Raw genomic sequence first — 16,786 nt, 5'->3', positions numbered from 1 at the left:
TACGTCAGGAGTGATAAAATTGACCCCGTTGCTTCTGGGGACTCAAAAGTAACCAAGGAAAAGCTTTTCCCCTTTTCCTCAAACTAAATATTACCTGATCCCACATTATAAAAATAGTTTTTTCTCATCCCTACTCATTAGAGAAAAAGGGTAATGGTAATCAGAAGACTATTTTAGTTTTTTTCACATGAATTAAACAAAAGGGTTGACAAAACTGGCCCTCTTTGCCGGTGACTCAAAATTCGTGACCAACGGAAAATACCCAAAATACACATTTTCTCGCCTAAAAAATTCCCTGATTCCACATTTCAAAAATAGCACTTTCCCGTTCAATACTATTCATTAAAGAAAAATAATGAAAATTGATATAGTTGTTCGAAGACTACTACTATAATCCTTCCACAAAGGTTCTCAAAATCGATCCAATCATAAGAGCTATCTCTCTCTCTAAAAGCAAAGAGAGAGGATTGACAAAACTGACCTGTTGCTTGCCGGTGACTAAAAAAGTCATCAAGATAAGACATCTAATCAGGGAGGATCTGCTCGCCGTCGGCGTCGCCTTCTTGCTCAGTCTGAGGCTTGGAAGGGGCGGGGCCTGCGCCGGGGGCCTGCTTCTTCTTTATCCCACTCACGATGTCATCAATCCTCAGAATCATGCATGCTGCTTCAATGGCCGTCTTGAAAGTCTGCGCCTTAACATTGTACGAGTCCCAGATCTTGACACCAACAAGAAAACATGTTAGAAGATTAGAAAGATGATTTTTATATGAAGAAAGTAGGGAAGATCACCCTATGAAGAGTATGGACGTTAATAGCGATGAAAATAAAGAGATAAAGGAGAGCATTTAGACAGAGATAGAGTTAAAGAGACTGAGACTAGTCAGAGGGATAAGGGAAGATAGAGAGATGCCACAGAGCCATAAAGAGGGATACTGATAGAGCTGAGGATAGAGATAAAGAGAAAGAGATAGGTTAGAGAGATGGAGATAAAGAGACTGAGACAAATCAGAGGGATAAGGAAGATAGAGTGATGGAAAGTGATAGAAGTAACAAGATTGAGGTAAGTGATGTAGTTACAGAGATATGAGATATATGACACAAGAGAGAGAGAGAGATATAGATAGATAGATAGAAAGATAGATACGCCGATTGGAGGTATACGCACCTGCTTCTCTCTCATGTCTACGATCTCACCAGTGTTCCCATCAATGCCAACCCAAGCATTCTCTTCGCTCGCATGCTACAATAATATCAGAAAGGAGTGTCAGGCAACATAAAAAGTTTTGAAGAAAGGCAATTAAATCTATGAACAGAAAACAATGTTTTTCCAAAAAAAAATATTCAAAAAAAAAGACGTCAGAAAGGTCCATCAAGATCGGAGTTATAATCCGGAAAAAAACCACAACCTTTCCTTGGAGGGCAGTCATAGTGCGGATCACGTTTACACCACAGTTTTGGGCCAGCGTCCTGGGAATAGCCTCAAAGGCCACCGCTGCTGCTTCATAAGGCCACTGATAGAAAGAGAAATAGATAAAACTGGGCTTATCAGTAACGCCGAAAAACATATTTCAAAAAATAATTGTTTTACATAAAAGTTTCGAAAATCCGGGCCAATGAGTAACGCAAAAAATGATAAATTCATTCTTTCAAAAAAAATTATCAAAATAAGGTAGGGTTACCTTCTCGATGCCTTCAATGGAGGAGCTCTTCTGCTTTAGAGATGCCGAAACAGTCAGCTCTGTGGCACCACCCCCTGGAAGAAGCTTTGGATTCTTCAACATGTTTCGTGCCACAGACATTGCATCCTGTACATTTGATTAAGCGCACATCTGCCTTTAGACATCAATGGAGAAAGCCCTTTAGCTTAAAGACCATTTAAGTAGCATGTGAGGTACATGTACCCGCAGATTAATTCCTCTCAAATCCCATAATCCAGAGACTTTTAAAGAGATAAGTAAACCTTAAGCCCTAAAACAGCACTACCAATTATTATAGGAGCATGAAAGAATCCAGTGTGTGTCTCCTTAAATTCCTCTCAAATACCAGCATCCGGAGCCCTTTAGAGAGATAACCAAAACCTAGTTCTTACATTTGTAAGACTGAAAGCCATTCTAGGATGATCAGACGCATCCAAACTAATTTGCCTACAGATTCCAGAATCCTAAACCTTTTAAAATAGAAGGAAACCATCAACCCTGAACCCTAAAATACTAAGATTTAAACGATCCAAAGATGATCAGAAGCCTACAAATTCATTCAAAGGTAGATTGCAGATTCCTAATCTTTTAGAGAGAGAAGGAAACCGTCAAAGAAGCATCACAAGTCATTTACCTGCAGATTTCTCTCAACCTCGTTGAGAAGATCCTTGCTGGCACCTCTCAGAAGAACACTGCAGGCCTTTGGGTCCTTGCAGTCAACAATAAAGGTAAAGTACTCATCTCCAATCTTCCTGATCTCAAAAAGGCCAGCGCCAGTTCCAACGTCAGATTCCTGCAGCTCATCTGGCCGATTCACAACGACAGCCCCACATGCCTTGGCAATCCTGTTGTTGTCAGTCTTCCTCAGCCGTCGGATTGCGCTGACCCCTGCCTTGCTCAGGTAGTGGCAGGCAAGATCACTCAGCCCCTTCTCTGTGACTACCAAGTCTGGCTTGAATTTTAGTATCTGCATGCACATGTTCTCGATGTACTCTTCCTCCATCCTCAACAAGATCGACCTTGCCAAAAAGAAAAAAGTTGAGGCGTAAGAACATTAAATATGTGTATTGCACCCTTTCTTCAAGTAAATATTTATCCGTGCGCATGGAACTCATCAATCTTCTATAGCACACATCAAGTTATGAAAAAGACACAATTACGTTTTTTAAGACGCAAGTAATAGTTTTATTGCAGTTAACCATCTAACGGAGTCATCTCTCATACCCTACATGCTGGCATCCTTAATCTCTTGAGTCTTTGGATGAAACGAACAAAATATGTAACAAGAAAACTAAAGATAGCATTAAATATGAACAAGAGTGATTATAAGGTGATCAAACAGTATAGTTATAATTATAATGTACCATGCGATAATTTTTTTTGTTTTCATGCCAGAGTCAGGATATGAGCAACTAAGCAATGAAAGGAACCGAAGAACCAATTTGGTATCAACACCTGACCAGTTTAGCGACTATTTGTTGGAATTCCGAAAAAACAAAACACAAAAAAAGCACAGGTAGTGACTGAGTGGCGAGGACGGACACGAAATTATAAGTGTGAGTAAGGAGTACATTAAAGAGAGAATATTTTTCGAAATATATCAGCGTGCTCACCAATCTTCATCTCTGACCAACTCCGCGTTCGTTTGGTTTTCACCTTTTTTGTATTCCAGAGGGCAATCAAGAAGAATAATGCGGGGGTTGAGTATTCTTCTCCTCATTTTCCCGGGAGCAACAACGTCTTTGTTAAACATCACACCCTTTAGAACCTTCGAGTCCTCCAGCTGGCCTCCAGGAATCTTCTCTACTTTAATGTACTTTTTAATGTCAACCTCTTTCTGACCTTGCCCAAGGTCCACTCCCACTGTCTTAGTAGCATCAATAGCAAGATCCTATATATTGCAAACGATATTAAAAGTTCATGAAAAATTCCAGCAGAATTAATGACGAAAATCAAGAGTCAGTGGTGGAATGAAACTTGAATACTCGATAGCTTTTGACATCAGACATTGGCATATTTTAACTGGCCAGCTAATTAAAATCACATTTCCGACATCAGAACTGAAGAACATTTTTTCAAAAAAATGACAAAAAACATTTAAACATTTTTTTTGAAAGAAAAAACATTTAAACATTTACCCGAAGGTCTGATTAGTTTATACTCTCTAAAGGGCAACAATACCTGGCGGAACTGAACTAAAAACTTTCAGATGCCGGGAAATAACTGAAGCTAAATTAAAATTCACGCTTTTCAGATGCCAAAGGCTAAAGTTACCAATGAATTACAAGTGAAAAGTTCAAGGATGTTTCATGGAAAGAGACTATTATAACAAAATATAACACCGATAAATCTGGACATTTTATTTCGGGTTTCATTGACCGACGCTGCAAAATAAACTTTCTAATAAGAATATAGATCAAAAAAAGTTGAAATAATCTTTAGAATATATTAGCACAAGTCGAGAACTCTTAGTTTAAAAAAATAAAAGAAAAAACTTTCATGACTCACTTCATTAAATAAAACTTTAGCCAGAGATCACTGTTCCGCCAAATAATCATTAGGCATCGGTAAGTAGAACTTATCTTCTAAGAGTTTATTGACAACATTACTAAAGGGTCTGACACTCATTAATGGCTTAAAGCCACAGTTGGTGGAGAAAAGACTTACAGCAATCAAATTACCAAACTGACTGGTAAATTTTGTGCCGATGCAGCTTTTGACGAGACCAAGCATTGCAGCACCTGAAACAACAAAACTCCAATACATGATTTGCCCGGTACCCATATGATGAGCATTCGCCCTTGATTATCTTCAAATTGATAGTGAAAAACAACAAGATAAAACCCGCGTTGATAAAATGCAGGAACATTCGACGAAGAAGAGTAAAGAGAAGTTAAGAGTGCATACGATCATTCACGTTAATCGGAACAGCAATTTTATCAAGTACTGCAATTGAGTCTTCTAGAGCCTTGGTGTATGCTGCACATAATGACCAGTTAAAAAAAGGGAATAATCAAATCTCATAAAAAAAGAAAGTTACAAAATTAAAGAAATTAGACTTTACCTCGGCAAATAACAGTAGGATGATAATTCTTGTCAATGAATGCTTCAGCAACATGCAACAACTCACCAGCTACAATCAAACGTACCCAAAGAAGTACAGTTATCATCTCTTAAAAATGAGGCTATCACGAAAATATGGTCCATGAATAGGATCGCATCTCAAACCAATGAGACCAGAGAGATGGTAAAAGAGAGAGAGAGAGAGAGAGAGAGAAACAAGAAGAAAGGAGGTACAGGGAGGTTACAAACCAAGGATAATAACGGAGGTCGTTCCATCTCCAACTTCTTCATCTTGAGTTCGACTTAATTCGATCATAGACTGAAACGAAGAGCAAAAACCGAATTAGAGAAAATGTCAGAGGCCGTCAGCTTTAAATCTGAGAAATAGAAATTTTATATTAACAGGTATCTCGTAATAAACGACTCGTACAGTAAATGAGAAAATCACGACCTTACTATAACTGATACAAATTAAATAAACTTCATAACGCAGTTATTATAAGTGGCTTCTCTCATACTATACTCTAAATACGTTCATTCAGACGACTAGAAAATCTTCATATTTTCTTTTCACATCAACTCCGAGTAACCCAATGCTCTTGACAGCTCTAAGTAACTCCTTGGTCTTATGACTAAATGTTATCGTGAAATATATTGAAAATCCCCTAGCAATCAATGAATGAAGACCTTCACTAGGGTGTATGGGAAAATAATGGAGGGAGAGCACCGTACCTTTGCAGCGGGATGGGCAAGATCCAGCTCACGCAAAATGGCATTTCCATCATTGGTAACAACAATACCTGTCAGATCCCGCAAACTTTGGATCAAAAACTAAGAATAATGAATTTGAGAAATCTGACAGAGCACGTGATCAACTTTCCAAACAAGCAACCATAAATAAAATAAAGACAAATAACCAGTTTTCATCATTTGTTAGTGAGATAGTACCCCTCATGGGCTAATGGGCCCTATTCTATAAGCCCATTAGCCCTATTAGCATTCTCTCTCTCTCTTAGGGTATATATACCCTCATATGTACTCTCCTTGGAGATACGTCATTATCTTCCTCCTTCCCTCCTTGACATCATTTGGTCTTTTACCCAAAGTTCAATAAAACAACGTCAGATCAAACCGGAAAAGTATGACCCCTTTGATCCAAAGAAAATTTTAAACTTTAAAGGGACGTTATGAGATGGAGCAGTACCTCCAGATGCATCTAGAAGCATCTTCAGCATCGACCGTGGGCCTAGTGTAGTGCGTATTATGTCAGCGACTGCCTGCATAAGTAATTCAGTAAAAAGTTCTATAAATTTTTTGCACAATAAATACAGCTATATGTAAATGCTGATGCCCAAACATATGTATGCTGCAGCAGATAACGACATATTACAGCAAGAGCAACGAAATTAACAAACCCAAAATAACTTTTACTTAATTTTTTGGAATTATCCACAGGTGTGAGAAATTTTCAAAGAAGCATACATATCTATCAGTCCACCTAGGTCACGGAGAATATTTTGTCTACCGACCGATACGAAAACAAAATTAAGTCTGAAAAAGAGCCAGTATCTAGCACTCTGCTTCATAATTGATTTGAAATAGAAACTCTTCCTGGAAAAAAATATATTAGATCTTTCAGGCTTCTTTCCCTCTGCTGTCAGTGAATAATTATTGTACTCACAGGTAGCTATTACCCCAGAATCAAGTATCTACATAACAAAAATAGAGCACGATTTCTCCAAACAAAATTAGATGAGTAACTATTCGCCCAAATAGAACCCAAACAAAAGGTGTGGAAGCAACATCATAAATAATCATTTGCTCTTTATAATTTAGCGCTTAAATGGGAGAAAAAATCATCAATTTCTATGACACATCTTTCTATGAAGATATCATACGTCGATTAGGTGAATTTGCAGAACTACGCGGAAACGATGAGGAATGTTTTTGGGTAGGACTGCGCTAGCAAGGTCATACTGAAAAATGACAATACGGAGTTTTCTGCAAGTAAAAGCTGAGTAAAATCCTCGCGAAATAGATAAAGACAACAGAAAATAATTTACATACCTTATGGCTCAAAATTAATGATTATCGATATTCATCGAAGCAAGCAATACTACCACTCTTTCGATATTTGCACAAATTGATTACAAACCGCGTCATTAGAGAATAATCTTTCAGCATGTTGAGTAAGCAGAACTCTTTGCACAGTTATATACATCAATAAATATTTAGTAAGAAATATATAGCTAAAATATATTCGTCAATGGAAGACACCATAAAAATTTTAGCTTAAATGTACATCAATAAGAGGAGATCAGGACAGGAATGAGAGGAGCCTACCTTGGAAGCCTGTATATTAGCCCGGTGCACCTTAGGTCCAGATTCTCGCTTCAGAGAGTCCTCTGGAATACCATCCAGCAAAAAAAAGAAAAACATTAACAAACTGAAACATTCAATCAGAGAAAACGACATTCCAAGAAAAACAATGATCCAGAACAAAAACAAGCAAAGTCGTCCACACAAAAAAGGGTGACACTCAACTAAACACTACAAACCGAAAAAAATCGACCACCCTAGAAAAAAACGGTACAAAGAAGAGAAAAAACACAAAAACGAAACCCACCCATTCCCGATCAAATAAAGAGATCTCAAAACAACCATCGTGATCCAAATCGTCGAGTTTTCATGAAAAAACGTGATAAATGAGAAGAAGAAAGAGAAGACTCACTCAATACGAGAATAGGGGATTGCATGGTTGCCTACGGATGGAAAGAAAGATCCAAACTTTCGATGTTTTCCTTCGGGTTATACTCTTCGACGAGAAAAACCCACGATCGGTTGCTTGAACAGGATGCGAACCCAATAACCTAGATTCAACTTCGATTCCAACGGGTTATGGCTGCGCCGTGCAGAGTGGACGAAAAGAGAGAGAGAGAGAGAGAGAGAGAGAGAGAGAGAGAGAGAGAAGCAGCTCAAAAGAAGCAGAACCCTGACACCCTCGCGGGAAGTGAAACTTCAGAAGTAGAATAAAAACTCTTTTTTTTGTATCACGTGCATATCACGTGAGCCTTTTTTTTCCATATGATAGTGTACAATATGCATCCTTGTATATATATTTCTTGGCTTGGTTGGCTTCATTTGAGAAAGTTGGTGAATTCTTTTTGGATATTGTTTCGAAGTAAAAGTAAATTCATATATATACATACATATTTCTTGGCTTGGTTGGCTTCATATGAGAAAGTTGGTGAATTCTTTTTGGATATTGTTTCAAAGTAAAAGTAAATTCATATATATACATACACATTTCTTGGCTTGGTTGACTTCGCATGAGAAAGTTGGTGAATTCTTTTTGGATATTGTTTCAAAGTAAAAGTAAATTGGCATATATATTTGTGTGTGTATTTATTGGCTTGGTTGGCTTCATATGACAAAGTTGGTGAATTATTTTTGGAGACTGTTTCAAAGTAAAAGTAAATTCATATAATACATATATATATATTTTGGCTTGGTTGGCTTCATATGAGAAAGTTGGAGAATTCTGTTTGGATATTGTTTCAAAGTAAAAGTAAATTTGTGTTGAGCCATGCAATTTTCACAAATTGAGTCATGTCGTTGTGTGAATATTATCTCACAAGATTGTCTCACTTTTACGGGGGGACGAGAAGCATAGTGATCTGTTATGATTACTGTGATCTTAGCATGACAAGGGACCTATGGAATTTGGTTAAAGGATTGGCCAGCTGCCAAAAATTGCCACATAATAAACCCAATCATAATTGGAAACAAATGGGAATATATTATGGTCTTAGTGCTCAATCTCTTTTGCTTACTCAATGTTGTCTTAGTGCTCTATCAAGAGTATGGTTGTTAAATGATTATGCAACAGATATGCTAAATTATATTGTTGGCATAAACTGATATTTTCGGTCGAAGAAATGCATAACAATTATATTTAATGTATATTTGGTATATTAGAGTTATGACCCTCAAATTTAATAGAACATTTGTCATTTCATCTAAATATAGAAATAGCTGTATATGAAATGGGAATCTTCCAATTAAAAATAAATTAATACAACATGTCCTAATTACTCTACCTGGATAAGAAAATGATATTATAAATTTTTTGCATTCTGAATTTTTAAAATCAAAATAAGCAAGAAAAAAACTTTGTATTTTGAAAATTGCAATTAAATGTTTCAAAATCATTAACATCAAAGAGTTTTATGGACGTAATTTGATATGATATTTTTATAATCCCACGTTATTTAATTAATATATTCTATCAGTGTGAACAAATGAATATATATTCATCTGTAATACAATGGAATTTTTTATGAGTAATAGGACATTAATTTTGTAATATCAATCTTGTAATTTTATTTTTACACTTATTTTCTCGATTAACTTCTGAAAAAAATATTGTAATTCAAAGTTTGTAATATACCCACATTAGTATTCATATTATTATATTTCTAGATTCATAACACATTAGTGCACATACTAGTTATCAGTATGCTATGGTACAATTAAAGTATTATGTGTTGTGTTTATCTACTGGTCAATTTTGAATTTGTTTATAAAGTTGGGGTAGAAGAGAACGAGGATGGATAATGAATGATGAACAAAGGTTATGGACTTATGGATGGGACTCAACGGCCATTGCTTAGTCATCAGTTCATTCGTCCTCATTTTTTCTTGATCACCATGTATCTGCACTTTGTCATTATCACAATTATGTCACCAGCCCCATTTTTGTCATCTCTTGTAACAAAGAAGATAACTTCTGACATAAATGATCGAGTTGTCTTCATATTATCATTTGTCTACTGGTGTGGATGATGGGAAATGATGGATTAGGATGAAATGTATGACGATCCATCATTTTGTAATGCAGTCCATTCAAGAGAGGCAACGACCGCTTAACTTTTACACAATTTAGGGATAAATTATAATTCCATTGCAATGTATTATATGTTATTGTTTTTAAATCCTTCAGACAGCTAATAGTGTTCACCTCTTCTATTTGACCATCAGGAATCATAGTTTCCATCACTTCATCGTCACATAATTAATCTAGTAAGTTGTTGACTCAAAACAAGGTCATGACATAAAAACCTCTAAAATTTAAGTATACATTCAAATGTCCAAAAGATCATTTGTGTGCGACCCTGTAATCCCAAGTATTAATACAACTAATTTTAGTGGCCCAATAACTTTTATTTTCTTTCAAATTAGTGAATTATATCATCATATAAACAAAATAATAACATATTGATTTAACTCACTTGATATATTAAGTCTCTATTTCGTGGAGTGCCAAGCAACACTTCATGCTATCTAATATACAAATGAGTGTATTGACTCACTCATGGAACGTGTCTATTATCATTTATCATGTATATGTATAATCATTTATCCAGTTGTTGCTCCTCAAATGACATAGGTTAGGGTAAAATTTTAAACCCTAATTGGACATCTATTTTAGTACCGATGTATTTGGAAATTCAATAGAGAACTCTTCCACACTATTTCATTGTCTTAACCAAGAGCTCCATCGCGTCATCTTCCTTGCAACGTCTCTTCTTTTATCAGAGATGGATGATCCTATCTTGACCACTCAATCGACCTCACAAACTTGATGTTACACATGATCTAAGCATCCGATTTGGAATTCCATAATTAGGAACTCATATGGAATAGTCAAATTATAATAGTCGGTCCATAATACTCTTGGTGTCTCAAGTCTAAGGAACACTTATAGAAGCGTGACGTGAATCAAGTTGATTCAGTCTAGTATAATTCTATATACATCATTGTACCGAGAAACCAGAATTTGGGTTAAGTAAGTCATTCAAGGCTGTGATTTATGGAACAATATTTATAAAATTTGTCATACTTATAGTAGGGTAAGGGTCGAATCCCCAAGGAACAGATAATGAGAGAGTAAATTTTCATTCAAATATATTTTGAAATAACTTTATTTGGTGATTATATATATATATATATATATATTGGATTTTTAACTATTTTGTAAAGAGAAAAACAACTAAAGGATAGAAAACTAGTCAGAAATATTTTAAATAAATAAAATAAGTATTTGTGTTGTTTATTATAACTTTTAATAATCTATTATGATTTTACAAACTTTTCTAGGGCAATAAAAACTTTAAAGATAAATAGAACCTCAGGCCACATTTCCCGCGGTGAAATTGCGATAGAAATGAGTAGTGGACAAAAATTGTTGTAACTTTTGCTACATGAGGAATTTTTTAGTGACATTTGATGCGTTGGAAAGCTTGAAGTCTAGGCTATCTAGAATGTTTGAAAATTATGATAAAATTCAAATCAGACATTCAGGAGATCACACAAACCTTGTTGTCACTTCCCCAAGGGCCAAGTGGTGCTCTTTCTCCAAGAATCTCGATCACCCTTGAACTCTCTCTCCCACACTCTTGTAGAAAAATAATGGATCAAAGAAATCTGATGCACTAGGCTTCCAACAAGTTGGGAGCATAAATCCAAGATAAGATACAAAGAGATGGGAGAAGAGAACAAATAGAAGTGGCCTAATTCTTCCAACCAATGGGATTAATTTCAAGGGACCGGAGGGCTAGGATTTCTTGATTTCCAGCCTGAGCCCATGTGCCCTCCTCAGATTTGAAAACAGATCAGTCAGATTCAAATTGTGGGTTAGTTCACAATTCTTGCCTTTATTTGACCCGATCTTTAAGGAGGTTTTATTGGACTTCTAGAACGGGCTTCTTGTGTATTGGGCCTCTCTCATTATCCATTTGATTTCTAATTTCCTCCCATTTCTATCTCAAATTCATCATTATATTCACCTGAGTCCTGTTTATCAAATAAAAAGATGTGAGAAATCCAATTGACTCTAAAGAGTCAAGTGGGGTTAGTATCAAAAACAATAAATATATAAAAATAGAAATTATAAAAATAAATCATAAATATATCATTTTATCCTTAAATGGTGAACAAGGGTAGTGGAAAGCTAAAAATATTTGATAAAAATTAAGTATAAAAGCATAATTTTAGTGCTCTAATTTGACGCTATCATATACCATCAATTCAATAATCCCTTATTGGTAAAGAGCATCCATTGTATATCATTACTATTTCCACATTAAAAGGATATGAGAATGGCCATACTCATCGTATGAGTGAGAGTAGGTTATGATATTATATCCAAATACTCTGGTGTCCTTATTGATTATCCCTCTAATAGGGACATTTAGAACATGTGTTTGAAGACTTATGATGTTCATATAATGATGTCATCATAATTCACTAAGTCGGATAATGAAGTCGTGGATTTCATTATAAGCACTGCACTATAATGAATACATTACATTAATGAATTTGGAATGATATATTTGTAATTGGCATACTGGCCATGTATATTTCCATCACATGGTCCTTTGTAGTCCCCTATGTAGTTAACTTTTACTTCAACATATTAGATGATATATTAATGGCCTTGTGTGTGTCAGGACTGATTAAATAATTTCAGACCCAATAGGTCCAATATACTTGTGGGCCAAGGTATGTATGTGGGCTTTTATGTATGGCTTCAAATTAAGTATGATTCGATAACATAAAATGCATCTGAACGGCTTTGATGCATTGAGTTATCATTGTCAAACATTTAGCCACGCCCACTAGATTTACAATAATGATAAGTTTGATTACAAAATAAAACACATGAATCTAGGATGCATTTGAGAGTATAAGAATGAAATTCCTAAAATTCAAAATGTAGATATCTGATAAACAATGAGCCACCGTGGCTAGCATTCTTGATAAATTTCACAAGGGGATATCACTAAATCCAAAATGGCTCAATGGGATTCATGCAAAATAGCTAACTTCTCTATGTAGGGACATGGATGGGAATTCTATATGTGACATCCAGTGACGAAGATGAAGCTATCGAATGAGGTGACTTTAAGGAGAAGATTTTGTGAGTTTTCCTTCCATCTTACGAATCTTAGTATTAACTTTGAGAAATAGTGAAGGAAAATATGTGTTACCTTGATGGTGGAGGTGTACTGGCTCGTAAAAAATAATGTAGTCTCGTGGGTCTTGCATGGGATTTCCTTTCAAAATGTAAAATGACTTTACCCATCTGAGTGCTAATTATACTTCATGCCGACGGTCATCACATTCAAAAGGTCGTGGCTCAATCTGCATAACATCAAGCTTCTCATGATAGTGAAGTATTAGGCGTGAGCTAAGAATCAACATATTTGTGACCAAGAGAACAATGAAGAATTATATAACTACAATAAGTCCAAGGTCTCTTCCTCCTCACTAGTATGTTCATATTTCCTTCCAGCATGTCTGATTGGTATTAACGGGATAGCACTTTTGCAAGCTACACTTTTGGTAGCAGATACCACAAGGGAACACTGGAGGACAAAACATTGAATCAATGTTAGCAGATGATCACTTAACATTCATTCGTTATCATGAGATGCATATTTACACAAAGCTTAGTATTCATTTGTTCATGACATGTGGTGACAATATTATGTCATTTTATACTGTGATGAGATAAGCCACGCCAAGAAACATGTTATAGGAGAAACCACTGAACTGTATGTTTTATAATATTTTAAATTAATAATTGGTAGTAAATATATTATTTATATATGAAGGTCTTGAATCATTGATTATTTAATAAGAGTGAAGAAATATATTTGGATATTCAATAAGTTAGTAGGAGCTACATAAAGTTGGACTTGAGATCTTATGGACATAATTTATGTCATAAAATGTTGTATTTTTATGAAAATTATTTCAAATTAAAAATAAATTGAGCAAAGTATTAACAATCAGTTTCATTCATATCGGTGTTTATAATATGTACCACTGGGAGTATTTATATTTTAAAATACAAATAAACTCAAATATATATCTCTCCCAAGGTACATGATATATATGATTGCATGACAAATGGACTTGTAAAGGGGAATAACTGGTTAAATTGAAAATCAAATTGTGAATATGGATTTTAGAATCAAATCAAAAAACATATATTATGTGTTTTTGCTATTTTATCACAATATAATTAGGTCATTAATTGATAATTACATGATTCATGATTTTATTTCGTACAAAAATTTATTAATAATGGCATGATGGCCTTCTATATTTTAGTTATATTTTGTACGTCTCTTGATGCTTTTTTTGAATATCGTCAAAGGTATCAGATTAAGTGTATATTTAGCGATATAAAAATAGCTACGATGAGTACATTCCCCCCAGTACTGATAACATTCCCATTTATACAATAGAATCAATGACAATAGGATAATGAATTTTCTACATAGATACTTATTCCACATCCTACAATATATTAACTAAATTGACTAGTAAACCCATGTTAGAAGTCCCTGATAAATTTCCCGAGTCGTGTTTCAAGTATCAAGTCACGAGAGTGAATAAAAAGTTAATGTGTGACTTAGTACATTCATAATCAAGTAGAAGAGTTGACTTTGACCTTATAATTGATGGGCATTGTTAAATATATTTGAATATTTATACGTATCACGGAGAATTCTACACATTTATTAATGGTTTCTTATATTTTTAAGACAATCTTGACATTTTAAACCCATTGAAAGAGTCAATATCCATATGTACTTAAGATCTCATCATCGATAAACTATTGGGTATTTTATTCAAAATTAAAAATATGATATGTCCATTAATTATTCAAAATATTTTTTCTAAGTATTATTAAGATAAATGTATAATTTATAGCTTATATTTATTTTTTTTCCATTAATGTATCAAACCGATCGACGGATGTGTATTCAAAGTCAATATATCAAGTTGCTTCTTGTTCTTTCTCTCTCGTGATTAACATCACTTTTTCACTCTTACCCTAGAGATAGTTTTTCTTAATTGGAGTCTCAAAATATCATGACTGAAGATGTTCTGCTCCATTCAGCAGCTAAAATGATATCCATTTTATTGTGGCACTTTACTTTGGATTACCTCTTTGGAATATTTGAATGACCCATGCACTTAATATTAACATACATGATAATTTCTTTGCATTATGTAACTTCATTATCATATCATGTAATTCCATATCATTTGCACGTATCTAAAAGAAAACTACTTTTTATGATTGTCGAACGAGGTATGGCCTTCATCACATTGTCGACAGTGAGATATAGGTCGAGTAAATAAACCAAACCAGGATTTGGGGGGAATTGTGTAATCCATACTTGGCTAGTTAAGTCTGAATATTTAAATTCCACTTGGAATTTCCTGTGCACTGCTTCTAATTCTAGATACCTAAATGCACTGCATACTGATCCAGGGACCATCTTTGGTTGGCTGACAAAAATGTTAGAATTCATACTCTTTTGACACTATCATTTCAGAGTATCCAATTCCTTGGAGACTCAAATAACTCCTGTAACTTTCTATTTGTCAATCACCTTAATGTGTAATAATGAAAATCACCTCGAGGTGGTTATTCTTTCACCTTAAGGTGAAAGACTAACCACCTTTCAGGTTTGATTTCATTTTTCTAGTGCAGCAAATCTGTTCATTGTAAATTTTCATTAAAGGTAAGTAAGTGTCTCTATGCAGAATTGAGCTCAATAATTGTTGGAGTTCACATATCTTTGAATGTTATAAGTCAGTCATCTATAAAACCAAGCAGATGAAGAAATGTGCAGCGGACATAGTCTCTGATAAGGTAAATCTCATCCATGATTCTTGTACATATTACACTCCCTTAATACATAGCTTACCATTCTTCAACGTATAATTCCTTCCTACTCATCACTTCATCGAATATATCAAACACTTCTCTCAAAACTTCATTCTCTCTCAGAAAATCTTTAGTATATTCTCTAGGATCTGACATCAATACATGTTACCTAAGTGGCAACCAGGAATTTATATTAATTGTGACGATAAACAATATACTCTGATGTCTAATGAATAGTCCAATAGGAATTAGGCTTAGTATTTGTACGCAAAATATACACGGATGAAATGTAAACTATACTTAAGAAATATGACAGAGGCTGAATACTATCATGATGGAAGTTGTTCAAGGTGAGATCTTGAAGTGGTTGGAGACTAGATTTATTTGTCCTATGATTGATAGCAAATGGATTAGTAGTCTCATTCAAATAGTACCAAAGAAATCATGACTAACAATAACTATACATAAACAAGGAGAAGTTGGGAAGAAGTAAAAGCCAGGCACTCTGCTAGGCTGAGTACATACACATATGATAGATATTAAATATAGTCACTAAAAAAGATTATTTTACTCTTTTCATTCAATAAAGTGTCATAAAATTAGCAGGCGAAAGGTTTTTTTTGCTTTATTGGTGGATAATCAATTTATAATCAGTTGACAATTTATAATAACGGCCATACAAAAACTACTTTTACATACCCATTTGGCACATTCGCTTTCCCTAGGATACCTTTTGCTTCCACTAATGCTATTTTTAGTGTGACAAAACTGAATATTTTTTAATAATTCACCTTTATTGTGCTTAAAATGACATTTTATAGAAACGAAATCCAATATAAAAGATTACTTACAGACGGATTTCCCGTGATGTAAACTAGTAAGGAGAAAAAATAGCGTTCCACCAATCCCTCCAACTAAACCAAGGATATAAATTACACTTCAATAGTTGGAAAGATACTCCTTTAACTCACGCATGACTCGGGGTGAGCCAAATATACACACAATTTTTAATGATTGATATCAAATCAGATCTATTTTGGTAAGATGGTGTTGCAGTTCACTTGGCATTAAGTCACAATTTTTCAATCAGTTTGTGATGTAGAGACTATATCAGATGGTTAGGAATCACTCATTTTGTTTTTTTATGAAATGAGATGATTATTAACATTAGGATAAGGATAAAAAGAAATTGGCCTGAAGTAGACATCTAACTGGTTTTTGTGCTGAGATAATATCCGCACATAATTCATAAAATGGATATTTTTGTGATGAG

General features: G+C 34.6%; 1 protein-coding gene across 1 annotated transcript; it reads right to left on the bottom strand.

The window, feature by feature from the left end:
- Positions 1-321: 321 nt before the first annotated feature.
- On the bottom strand, positions 322-7,759 carry LOC144709362 (TCP-1/cpn60 chaperonin family protein). The gene is made up of 14 exons (XM_078582904.1): positions 7,492-7,759; positions 7,104-7,165; positions 5,965-6,037; positions 5,493-5,560; positions 5,010-5,079; positions 4,762-4,830; positions 4,605-4,676; positions 4,365-4,438; positions 3,311-3,588; positions 2,332-2,716; positions 1,680-1,805; positions 1,407-1,511; positions 1,166-1,240; positions 322-716 (listed from the first exon to the last, which is right to left on the bottom strand). Exons 1-14 carry the CDS (start codon positions 7,514-7,516, stop codon positions 525-527), a joined length of 1,674 nt encoding a protein of 557 aa, XP_078439030.1. The 5' UTR covers positions 7,517-7,759; the 3' UTR covers positions 322-524.
- Positions 7,760-16,786: the final 9,027 nt, after the last annotated feature.

This window comes from Wolffia australiana, chromosome 11 (assembly GCF_029677425.1).
Source record: "Wolffia australiana isolate 7733 chromosome 11, ASM2967742v1".
NCBI classification, from domain to species: Eukaryota; Viridiplantae; Streptophyta; class Magnoliopsida; order Alismatales; family Araceae; genus Wolffia; species Wolffia australiana.
The sequence above is the reverse complement of the archived record's forward strand: the minus strand, read 5'-3'. Positions and strand labels throughout refer to the sequence as shown.